Source organism: Microchirus variegatus (assembly GCF_963457635.1).
Source record: "Microchirus variegatus genome assembly, chromosome: 14".
Classification (NCBI taxonomy): domain Eukaryota; kingdom Metazoa; phylum Chordata; class Actinopteri; order Pleuronectiformes; family Soleidae; genus Microchirus; species Microchirus variegatus.
Genome location: NC_139815.1, coordinates 9,665,744 through 9,678,734, shown reverse-complemented (window position 1 = coordinate 9,678,734; position 12,991 = coordinate 9,665,744). Strand labels below are relative to the sequence as shown.

The 12,991-nt window shown below is 41.5% G+C and overlaps 1 protein-coding gene across 1 annotated transcript in view; it reads left to right on the top strand.

The window, feature by feature from the left end:
• The window catches only part of neo1a (neogenin 1a), a gene marked incomplete at its 3' end in the record, with an annotated part of 195,544 nt that overhangs the window by 123,535 nt on the left and 59,018 nt on the right, over window positions 1–12,991 (top strand). The window contains exon 5 of the mRNA XM_083900502.1: window positions 888–1,024. Coding sequence (XP_083756628.1) covers window positions 888–1,024 — 137 coding nt within the window. The remainder of the gene's footprint in view (window positions 1–887; window positions 1,025–12,991) is intronic.

Here is a 12,991-nt window from a genome sequence, read left to right as displayed (position 1 = left end):
ACCTCACTCTGGTTATATAACCGGAGTGTTAAGAAATCATGTTTTTGAGAGATGGATTGCATATTTTGTCCTTTTTTAGCCATTTGTCTGTGCTTTTAGTATATTTAATTCATTAGGAGGGTTGGGTAAAATGTGACCGGGCAAAAAAGCAGGAATCCCAAGATGTGGAGTCAACCTCAGGTCAGTAGGGGAACATGGCTCTCTGGAGGCTGCAGGCCCTGAAAAAGCAGGGAGAGTATGTGCTTTGTAGTCATGACTTTGTACATAATTTACAAGTCTGGTTAAACACACACACAAAAAAGGACATTGAGGCTTAAGTTCAACTCGGGTCCAGATGCTGCTACAGCGTCGGCATCTGGAGGACTGTTCCTGAATGTCGTGTTGTCAAAGTTGCAAAGCCTCAAATAAAGATCATTAATGATGTTTACGTAAAGAAGCCTTAAGGAAAAACGTGTTGTAATGGTAAATTCAATTTCTCTGTCTCAGAGCTACAACTGCCCATCACCCTATACCTGCCGAACACAGAATACCAGGTCATTTGTGTATATTGTGTATTGTGTCTAGCCTGAACTGACAACATTCCTGCAACATCTGCAGGGAGTCGGCTCCCTGATACCTATAGTAGACAAAGAGGATTGAAAACACCGCCTGGAATGGCAGACTCTTTGTCTATTGGAGGATTGCAAAAGGGGAGTTGCTCAGGTATAAATTTGGAGGGCACACTTTGCTCTGGGTATTTCTCCAGCTAGGATCAGTCGTGTGAAGATTTACCTTTTCCTTGCAAAGAAAATAAAAACTTGTCGGCTTGTCCCCAGCAGCAGAGAATTTCCACAACAGTGTTCATAGTCAATCCAACTAATTCATTTGTTCTTTCTTGTTGAATCTAGCGAGGGTCATGTGGAGGTCATGGGAGGAGGCAGTCTCCAGATCTCCAACATCACAGAGAAGAATGCTGGTGTCTACACCTGCATAGCGGACAACTCCAATGCCACCATCGAAGTCCAGGCCCAACTCACCGTACAAGGTAACTTTGTTGTTTTCTGTTGTAGGAACAGAGGTACAAACTAATCTTGTAGTTTAGTAAATTAAGCTGAGCAAAAAAAAAATCCCTAACAGTGCCACGGATGAGCGGGTCGGAACTCTCACATCCTCCAATCCCCTAATAGTCTATTTGCACCTGATTTATGTGTGGAAATTAGCTTATGAAATGCCCAAGGACCCATTTCCAGGACCTGAAATTAAGCAAGTGACAGTTTAGTTTAAATTTTTCTGGATGCAGGTTTATTTCCTGTTTTCTAAATTATGTACAGGAACTCAGCGAGGGTGAGAGCCAACTTCATGGAGAAGCACTGCACATCTTTATAAGGAAAATCAGGGCTTTGAATTAAGGAAGGAAAGATTTTACATTTTGTATCGCACAGAAATATAAAATAAGAAGATGCTGAAGGAGACCATGACAGTTTTTATCTCATACCCGGACAATAATACACATGCAGTACCTGTCAAAGTGCAAATTAATCACATTAATTAAAATGTTGATGGTACTCCCTGTTCACTTGCAGCTCACATTTCTGTCCATATGTCTATAGTTCTGTGTCTAGAATGTGAGACAACATGTAATTGACACTTTCTGTGATTTAGTTTTATTTCAGTTCTGTAAAAATAAACAGCTGCTTAAGGCTGTAGGATCATTAAATTCAGTGATAATGTGCACATTTTAAGTGTAAAAATCCCTTTTGGGATTTGAGTTTTTTTGTTTTTTTTTAAATATCACATTAATATTATAGCATTTAACTGCTAAACATGCTAAATATGGAATATATTTGCACATGACCTGTCTGTATCTGTAATTAAGCTTAGTATTTTGTGTCAAAAGCTATATATACAAAATATAGAAGTTAATTTTAAATACAACTGTGACCACTTGGTGAGTTTTCTCTGTGAAAAGTGCTATAGAAATAACATTTTTCTTACTTTACTATACTGTGACTAAAATACCAAAACATTTTCACTCAGTCTTATGATAAATATTTGGGGGAAATCAATTAAACTCTACGTCCAACACCATGTGTACCCCACACTAATGTGCCCACAGTATAACTAACTCTACTTATCATAAATATATTCTGTCTGTTCATTTGAGATTTGCTTTTATCAGACAAAATTGCTAAATAGCAAATTTAGATGTACAAATCCAGGAGAGTGGGTCACTTATTATTTGAAATGCTCCAAAAACTGCATGTTGCCACTTTTGCAATACAATTCCAGTGAATTATGCTCACATACTGATCTTATTGCAATAATGCAAATGTAATGTCGCCAGGTTCTTAAATGTTCTCAGCTATACAATAAATATTAACCCGTGAGCACAGAGCGTCTCACAGACGAGTGCACTTTGTGTTACCGTAATTGTGCGAAAGCTGAGAAGTTGCACGTTAAAGCCAATGTGTGGTTATTATGGTAATTTCCAGTATCTTTGTCGCCAGAAAGAGAACATTTTTGGACATTGAGACAAATTTAACAAGCAACATCTGGTGTTCATGTACAAATACAGTGTTTTTGTTTTATTTTTCTTCATTTTAAATTGTTAATACACTATTTTAACAATGGTTAAAATAGAGGGCAATGGTATCCGTAAACCGGAAGTCAGCGAAAAGTTCTATTCTTGGCTCCACAGTGCAGCACAGAGTTCTACACAAACTTCCAGCCTCAGAGGATTTATCTGTCCAGTGGATACATGTTATATATGACAGCAATGTGCCAACTAGAGCCTGCAATCGATCACTTTTCCAAATGCTAACTGCTGTTAGCTTCCAGTAGCCTCTGAGGCTGATGTCACTGGACATTTTCTGGCCCTTTTATGGTTAAAATACGCAAAAAAAAGTTCAGATGGTCATTTTGAGGGTTAGGTGTTAAAGCGTTAATGTTCATATTTTAAAGTTACTATTGCCAGACTATTTCAGTGAGGAAAAGGGAATGCAACCACAGTATTTGTGTTCTTTTCTCAGGTGAAGCCAGATAACAGGATTTTGTGCGAAAGAACTTTAGAATCAGGGAAACGCCCTGAGGCTCATTCACGGCTTCATTGCATTTCACACACAGCCACATCATGCTATGACTCCATACCTGTCTCCCCAAATCCCTTCATCTATTCATTGCCCCTCCACCGCCCTTTCATTATTTCCCGTCGCTCACTGTGATTAAAGGAGACAGTAATGGCAAATCAGATCCGGTCACAGGAGGACATCTGACTTCACTCTTTTTTTCTGTCCTCATCGTCTGAATTCTCCCTGAAATCCCCTCATGTTTCCAACCTGACCCCTGCTGGCCTCCCCCCCTCCGCCCTCCCTTCTCAATTTTGAGGAGACTGTGCGGGATTGATCAGCACTGCAGCGATATTGTCGAAAGCCATCACTCATAGTAACATAATAAAATAGTTTAATTAGTTCCTATTCTGAAGACTCGTGGGCCTAATTGCGTTTGAATCATCTGGATTCATGAAGAAACCAGATTGCGGCATTGATTTCTTCCCGTGAAAACAGAACTAACACTTTAAAGGTCAATTGATTCCCACAAGAAGTAGTTATGCCTGTAAAAGTCACTCGTACAGATCAATGTGGTATGAATCGATACTCAGAACATCACATTTTCTTCCTAGGACGGGCCGCTTCTCAAATTCAGAGCCCTCTCGCTGCAGTTTTTAAGGGGAAACTGTGTGTTTATAGTTGGCGTTTTATAGTCATTAAACACTAGACGGTTTGTTTAGGAAGAGATGCGATGAACCAGCCAGGAATTTGATATCACCTGGAGATATCCTGAGGGTTAGTGATGCGTCTGCTGCTTATTTTTGAAAGCAGAGATGCAGCAGGTGTGTGCGCCTATACACAAATACACACACACACACCAAATGATGCCACTTTACATGAAGTTATGCACTCAATACGTATACATTCTTTCTCCGAGTAAATGTGTGTTTTCAGATTATACAAACTTTCAACCTGTCATGTTGGCTCTTCGGTTAGTGATGTAGAGTTCATTTGTAACCCTGTGTTCATGTGGCCCCTTGATTCACACGGGATTTTTTTTCGAGATAATGCCATGCAGTACAATAAATAATCCGTGTAGATATAGATAATCTGTTTTTCTGTTTTTAAACCACAACAGAAAACAGAAAAATGGGAAAAACCAAAACGCTGCAGAGCGGTGCTAATTCCCGCGTGTTTATTTCCACTTTCAAACATTTAGCGGACTAAACTAGCATAACCTTGGATTTCCACCGGGCGTTACAGCAGCGGAACGTCAGCGGCGCAATCGCCGTTGCTGATCGCTTCCGTTCTAATCGATGTGATTTCATTTCCACCGGGCAGTTCTATTTTTGCCGCTGCTGAGTCGCGCCAAGCTCAACAGAACACAGAATCAAAGTGAAACACTTCCGCCCCCCTTTCAAAATAAAACACAATACGCAGGTCATATAGCCGGTCGCAACTTCACATCAACATTACGTTGTAACCAGGTCAACAGTCAATTAATCAGAGCGTCTCAGAGAGTCATAATGTACGACGAGAGACTGATTGTTGAAGTGGAAAAACATAAAATCATTTATGACACCAGATCAACAGTTCTTCCACGTCGGAGAATGAAAGAAACTGTGTTGTTGATGTTTCCTTTATACACAGAGTCTATCGCGGGATCTCGCAAACTCGCGTCCGTTCAGGATTATCGCGTGAAAACCTCGCCACTGACATTCCGCTTCTGTAACGCGCGGGTGGAAATCCGCCTTAAGGCTGGAGTGCTGCCATACCAGATTGTTGTTGTTCTTCTTCAACATTTCTTCTTCGCTGCTTTCCTACATTTCCGGGGTCATGGAGCAAACAAACAAAGGTCAGTTTTCTGTTTTGCAGTTTGTTTGTTTTTTGCGATTTTGCTTTTGAAACCGAATAACCAAAGAATGAAACCATGCACGGATTATAGATGTACCCGATGTTTTCTCATTCTGATTGCTACTTCACTTCAATTATTAGTTTTGATTACAGCGATCACGCCCTCATGTGCAAATGCTCTGCTGTAACATAATTATCCCCCACACTTTTCACACAGATACCTTCACTGCATCGTAGGAGGCCTCTATTCCACAGCGATTTATTGCCTTCAGATGACTATTGAACAAAACTGTTAAAAATAATCACTTGGGAGAAGCTATCCTCCCAAGTGGGGGGGGGGGGGGGGGGGGCCAGAGGAGGAGAGCAGCTTTTCATTATGTCCTTTCATGACTGGGGCACCACCCAGACCTGGACCTGGACTCTGTGTGTGTGTCTGTGTCCACAAACGTACTGTATGTTTCCAGTTTTATGAGGCTCCCAAGTTAGTGCCTCTCATCTATCATGGCCTCATGTCATCAACGTAATTGTTCTTCCCATGTCCTGCACTCTCATGCAGGAAGTCCATGCCCCTTGTAAAAGTGGCGTGTCTCTCCTATGGGCTGAGATAACAGCCGCAGACAGCCTGGGTGTTTCACCTTGTTATCGTGTTGTGCTAAAATAGAAACCATAGTTGTGCTAAATTCCAGCTCGCGGTTCCTCCTCATTCTTCTTCTTCTTTTTACTCTTTCATATCAAGAGAAGCGGTTTGAGAAAAAGCAAACCCCCCCAATCATATCTCATCTACGCTCACCTGCAAAAAGAAGCAGGTCAGTGTGTCTCAAAGACGTTAAAAGCATCTACGGTGACACTGAAATTATCAGCAGACAGGTTTGTTTGAACCTTTTCTGATCTGGGTTTCAAAGTGTTTTTCCAGCTCGTGACAGAAATAGCGTGCTGGATATGACGCATGGAAAAGAGAATTAGAGAATCTGTGATAATCTGATGGATATTTTTGGTCTGTTTTTATTTCGGCACGTCATTTTCCCATCCGTCCTCTGTCGGGCTGAAATAACAAAAAAAAAAAACTTTCCATTTAGCTTTTTTTTTTTAAGAACACTCCTCAGATAAGGAGTGACACCTCTCCCGTTTTATTCCACATGGACATAACTGAGGTGATGGATGTGGGTCCAGCTGATTGCCTTCTTTTATGTCTGAAAACACATCTGCGGGGATCCAGCAGTTTGTTATTTTCAGATCGAGACAACTCCTGTTTTGTGTGTGAGTGTGTGTGCACTCTGAGAGGACCAGGCCAGTCAGTCATTATGAAATGTTGGTGTTAATCTTCAGGAAATTCATTTTCAGCTTCATATTAAGTTTTAACACCTTTGTGGTGGAGAAGGTTCCTTATTACAGATATGCAGTGTTTTAGGGAACTGTTACATCCCTCACTCTTCAAATGAAAATGAAAATGAATTCCCCTCTTTTATAACTGATCTGGGTAACACTTTAGATTAGGGAACACTATTCACTAGGTGTTCGCTACCATATATAAGTAGCATACTAGCCCTTTATTAATAATCGTTAAGCACGTATTAACACCTTATTCTACCTCTATTACGACATGAATTAAGAATTTTCCCTACATGTATTTATATGTGCTTCATCTATCTACTGTGCAACCTCCTTTAATTTTCGATTAGCATTAGCGTACCTAGCTGTTGTGACCAGGCAGGCAGCGGCTCATCAGCAGCAGCTGTGCTGTCTGGAGCAGGGAGGTGGGAGTGAATAGGTTTGGCTAACTTGGCGAACCTGTTTCCAAAGGTAAGCTAGCGAGGCTACGATTAGCATTAGCGTAGGGCTAACATACTACAAACACTTATCATGCAATACCATAACTGGAAAATCTTCTTCAGCTCCCACTATAGGCATACATACTTCCTACGGGCACTGCAGTAGTATTTACTAATAAAGGGAGAGTATGCTACCTATATGCACGTTAGTAAGCACCTAGTTAATGGTGAATATGTGTTCCCTAATCTAAAGTGTTACCCCGATCTAGTAATAGATAAACCTGCTTCTTCTCAAGCAAGTTAACCCACCAAAAGTGAACCACATTTAAGAATTGAATTTGTCACTAAAACAAGGTCAGAACTGTGACAATCATTACATTGACAGGAAACATGACATCCACTCTGTACAGCATCAGGTTGCCAGGTCAGTAGTGTTTTTAAGTGAAGATATGAGGTTATAGAGTTTTTTCAGTATCCCTTCAAATGGAGGTTAAGTTTAAATAATGTGCTTCTGAGCTGAGAGTATTTTGCCCTTGCTTTGAGATGAAGGCACAGCGACACAGGAGGCGGCCGGCCTTGAACTCCCCTTTACCTCTTTAGCAAACCATTTATTAAGCCTTGTTTTGGCTTGTCATGGACACACACTGGCTGCTTGTGATTTTAGACCCATCAGAGAGAGTCTCTATCTGCCTCTCTGTGTCTCTACCTCACCAGACTTTATCCTCTGCCCCAGTGATGAGTAAGCGCACAGCGTCTTTCTTGCATTTTGGCCAGGATTAAGAGAAAGCTGTTATCTTTGGGAGAGCAGAACTGGTGATTACTGCAGTCCACTTGTGCTCAGAGTAAACTCCAGCTGCCTAAGAGCTATTGTTTAGCTCTGTGAAGCTAACTGGACGGCAGCCAAACATGTAAAGGAGTAGCATGTCTGCTATTTTTAGGTCCTTAAGCTACAAGCATCCTCCATTAGGACGTAATAGATGGCTTCTCTAAGTGTGCGAGCTCTGTGTGACGTTTACTCCACTTTCTTTCCCTGCCAACTTCAATGGTGTCTTGTTTTAGGATTTTTGTCTTTCGCTGTTCTTTGGAACATTGTTCTCCCTTCAGTGTGTTCACTCCTGGTTATCCTGACATTTTAAGTAACCTGCCTAAAATCCCTTCAGGAATCCTATAGGCTTTTGTTTTAACAAGCTCAGAGTGGTCCAGCTGACTGGAGACGTCTGAATTGAAGCTTATTTTACTAAACCACAGTCTAAACAGAAAATGCAAACATCTTTTTTTTTTCCGCTAGTCTCCCACCTTCATATCTGTCTGTGTTTTTTTTTCCTCTCCCAGTTCATCTATATTTTCTTTTCTTTTTTTTGCAGTCTCTTCTGGTTTTCTATTTTCTCAGTGAGTGGTATTTATGTTCAAGAACAAGTTGGCCCGTTTCCCGTTTAGTAGAGTTGAGCATCTGTTGTGCCTGTGAACCACTGTAGAAAAAGGAAAAAAACAAAGGCCCCAGTGACATCATCCATATGTTTATCTATATTTGTGTGGGGGCCACAGCCTTACATTATAGCACCAGAGTGGGATTGGCTGAGACGCATAACCAGTAAGCAAAGACGAGGTACAGCACACTTTGAACATACAGAGTGAAATCATTTTTTTTCCCCATTTACCATTTTGTAATTTACATATCAGTGCTGTCAGTTTAACACGTTATTAACAGCGTTGACGCAAAACCATTTTAACTGCGTCAATGTTTTTAATTGCAAGATTAACGCTCTTTTTGGTCGAGCAAGCTTTGTCGTTTTTTTTCACATGCTGTTGCAGCAACTTGTAACTCCAACACCACACTGGATATAGCTAGACGGTAAACAAAACAACAGGTACGCTGCTCTCACTTGTTTGGGCTTGCGAGTCGGCCAAAGAGTAGTAGGCTAACGTTACATTTTGACACGGTGCGTTTCTCCGTCTCCAAGCTGGCTCTCCGTATCCAACGCAGCCAGGATCATTTCTCGACTCACTCCCCACATCCAACTAATGCTGTATGCAGTGTTAAGTTAGGATACCTCTGAAGGTACACTCGTAGAAATAAAAGTGCTAAGTAGAAATAAAAGTGCTAAGTAGAACCATATATGGTTCTTCAGCTTGTCCTCATAGGAGAACCCTTTTTGGCTCCAGGTAGAACCTTTTTATAAAGGTTCCACCAAGAACCCTTTTAAAACCCTTTATTCAGGAAAGAGGTTTTAAAGGGTTCTCTGGAACCAAATTGGTTCTTACTGGAACCATTAGTGTTACCAAGAACCCTTGAACAACACTTTCTTCGAGAAAAAGGGTTTTTCAGAAGCAAATGGTTACAGGTAGAACCTTAGCCCTTGTAGAAGGACCCTTTTAGAACCCTTATTTCTAAGAGTGTAGTTCCACTTTTTTTAGTGGAATAGGTTGTTTGCCTTTTTTTGTAGAAAAATGATTACCTTCCGTCCACACAGTTAGTGTAGTGGTTAGCACTGTTCTTCTGCAGCATGAAGACCCGGGTTCGAGACCTGGTTGGAACAAGGGCCTTTCTGTATGGAGTTTGCATGTTCTCCCTGTTTGTGTGTGGGTTTTCTCCAGGTTCTCTGACCAATAACATGCAATATGGGGATTAGGTAAATTGGTCACTCTAAATTGACCATAGGTGTGAGAGTAGGTGGTTGTATGTTATCCTGTGATGGACTGGCAAACTGTCCAGGGTGTACCCTGCCTATCATTATGTCAGCTGAGATATTTGGCATAGACCCCTCATGTGGAGGATAAAGCAGTAGAAGATGTTATGGATGAATGCCGTCTGGTTTGTGTTTGGAGTTGTGACGTTCACGAACGAACCAAACGATGGGAACCGAGTCGCAGTTGAGAGCAGCAGCATTTGGATGCACTTTTCGGATTAATAGACGCCCTCATTGCAAATTTGCCAAAGAACAAGAAGGAGAGACAGAAGAAGCCATAAAGCGTGATATTTATTTATTATTTCAGTGTGTCATTTATTTTGTTTACACTATATTTTGTTGTTTACAGTGAGTTTTTCTGTCTTTCTAAAAATGGAATATAAAATGGAAAAAAAGGAATGGATGCTCAAGATCCGGCTCCCATCAAAGAGCCATAAATACCATCTCTTGTTTGGTTACCTTTTACAGTGCATTAGACAGCTGGCATCCATTATAGCTTATAAGGCAATGTGCATTAACCTCACAAGCTGGTATATTAAGAACTCCCCGCCAACATATATTGTAAATGCATTTATGCAGCTTTTTTTTCCTTTTTTTTTTTTAAATACAGCATTTGTTTTGCCAGCAAAATACTCTGGAGTTGCAGTTCTCTGTAGACGCATTACGGTGCCAAAACTCCCTCTTTGCATACATTTACGAATGTTCACCTTTGCAGATACATGTTTCATGCTGCAAATAGCCAATTAAAGAAGGTCATCGGCCATGTTGTTGCTTTGAGAGTTTACTCCCCCTTCACACAAGCACTCCTGTTGAGTCCTGATGGCTTCCATCACCATCACAACCACCCACCTCTCCATTCAAATGGATTATTGATATACTTGGGAGTTTTTGGTCATTGCTCTGTCCAATAGGTTCTAAATGTCTGAATTCCAGTAAAAACGGTGCATGTCAGTTGGAGAGAGGAGGAGGAGGAGGAGGAGGGGGAGTTTTCGGAAGATTAAGAGTCAGGGGGAAAGAAATGGGAGATGGAGTGGTGAAACAGAGAGAGATAGAAAGAGAGATAAAGCGAGGCATGGGGAACCAGTCACACACAGACACACACATATCACAAATACCTAAAAACACACAAATATTAATAATCAGTGTGCTCAGCCTGAGACAGCATGCACATAAAGAAACATGTGTTTGCATACATAACCAGCGCTTCCACTTCCACACACAGACACCGCTTGTATTATGCAAACCAAATCCACCCATACATATTTTGCCAGCGGGAAAGGAAGCAAACACAGTTACGCGCAGCATATAGCACTGGTGCTAATAGGATGAAACACGTATCCGGCCTTGTTTAAGATTATTCATATTCGCGCGGCTCAGCGACACACACACACACACACACACTGACGTGCTGGTGGTGTCTTTTCACAGCGTGTCCCTGATAAACCAAAGTAAACCAGGGATTCTACCTCTCTGTGCTGCACAGGCAAGTATCCAGGGAGGATCCCACAGTGTGAAAACACATTATTCACAGCCCACACGTCCACCTGCAGGGAACACAGTTACACACACAAAGACAAAGTCAGAGCAGGGTGATGACGGCTGTCGTTACAATCATTCAGTGACTTGAGTCCACAGCCATGACCGTCTTCATTTGAATCATCCATGCTCAGTCGTCAGTATTCAACACATTAGCTCATAGAAAATGCAAGACACTCGTCGAGCGAGGCGAGGGAACATTTTCAGTATTCTTTGGCACTATTTGTCTCTTATCGGTTTGGCCTCCACCATGTCTGGTTACAAAGAAAGTGCAGAATATTATGCTGTAAGCTGTTGTTTAAAACATTACAAGAGTTATTTGGTTTGTTTTTCATCAAACTTGAAGGTAAAGTTCACTTGGGGGAAACTGTGAATTGTATGTCTTCAGCTTCAGGATTGTTTCCCACAATGCACTTAATACAATCAAGTCTCTTTTTTATATTTACACTCAACAAAAATATAAACGCACAAAGAAAAACTTGTACTATCCAAAAATAACAGTATAACTTTATCAATAAAGTGGCTTTAATTTGCTAGGATTAGGATTTCAAAACAAAAGTCCTGGAGTAATGGCAGGAAGAACACAATGGGGGTCGATGATCCAAGTTCACAAACTTCAATAACGTGTGTGTCCACCATTACCCTCACGCAGAGCGGTACACCGGCGACGCATGGACATCACCAGGTTGTCGATCGTGGCCTGGGGGATGTTGTCCCATTCCTCCTGCAGAGCCACTTGAAGTTGGCGTCCGTTCTGGGGAACTGGAACTGGAACCCGCTGGTGGACATGCCTATCCAGAACATCCCAAAGGTGTTCGATAGGTGACATGTCTGGTGAATACGGCGTCATTCAGTTGTGTTGCCACAGCTGTAACACTCAACCCAGCACTCATCATGCCAATGGCACGCTCCCTCATGATTTGTGACATCTGTGGCATATTGACAAGTGACAGAAGTCCACATTTTGGTGTGCCCTTTTATTGACCAGACCATAAGGAGTGTACTGGTCACACATATTGACCACCACTCTGCCATGCTCCATGACTCTCGTGAGTTGAAATACTCAATCTGAGAGTGTAGTCAATAGGAGTGGCCAAGTGACACTGGACTACTGGGTTTGAGCAAAACAAATCATTCCAGAAACAAATGCATCAAGAATCTGAGCAAATGTTATGACATTCTATTTGAGTCGAGTATACTTAAATATCAAAATAGCAACAAACATTTCACTCCTTGCTCTTTCCCGAAACATCAGTCTAATAGTAAATGTGATGAAGTGTGCTTAATTGTTCACATACACTCATAATTCCCTCGTAATTATCTTGTTTACCTCATTTCTGGAGGACGAGGAGAACATTTCTTTTGTGTCATTTAACAAAGCGGACGACAATCATAATCCTGCTATATCACTTTTTGCAATTTAGAGAACAACAGTGGTTAAAAAAAACAACACTGCTGTGTTTTTCAGTGAGGTCACAGAGAGAGCCCTATGTGCAAACGGCATTGTGCTCTCTCTTTGTATGGTTAATTGAGTGTCTTGCTCCTCTTGTCCCACCTTTTTTTTTTTGTACTTTCTGTGCAGTGAAATTAAAAAAAAACAACAACAGATGAGGGAGTGCATTTCCAGGTCAGGAAAGCACAAACACATCCTCGAGTCCAGTCTCCTGTGTAACCGTCGCTGCTTCTTCCTGTAATGAGGCTGCCGCCGTTGTTTGAGGAATATGTTTTCGGCGTATTGTTTCTTCAACAGATTTAATTACTAACGATCTATAATTTAGGAGTCTTAATGCTCTTAATTCTCCTGCTGTTGTTAACAGCGTCTCCCAACAGGATGAAGGCTAATCTGTTCACCAGCAATTACATGTTGAGCTAAATTAGCCATAGCTCTATCAACGGGGAGGAGTTGATGCAACTCCGCCAGATAACGGCAAAAGAGGAATTTTATCCGCCCATTGCTGCCGCTAACACCCAGTCACCAAGTGCACGTGAAAAGCAGCGAAATAGATGGCAAAAATAAGTGGCTATCGCTTAGCTCCGGAGGCTGACGCCGATGCTTGACACAATAACAGTGCGGTCATTGAAAGCGTGGTCAGAGAGGTCACTGCTTATCAAAGGGAAC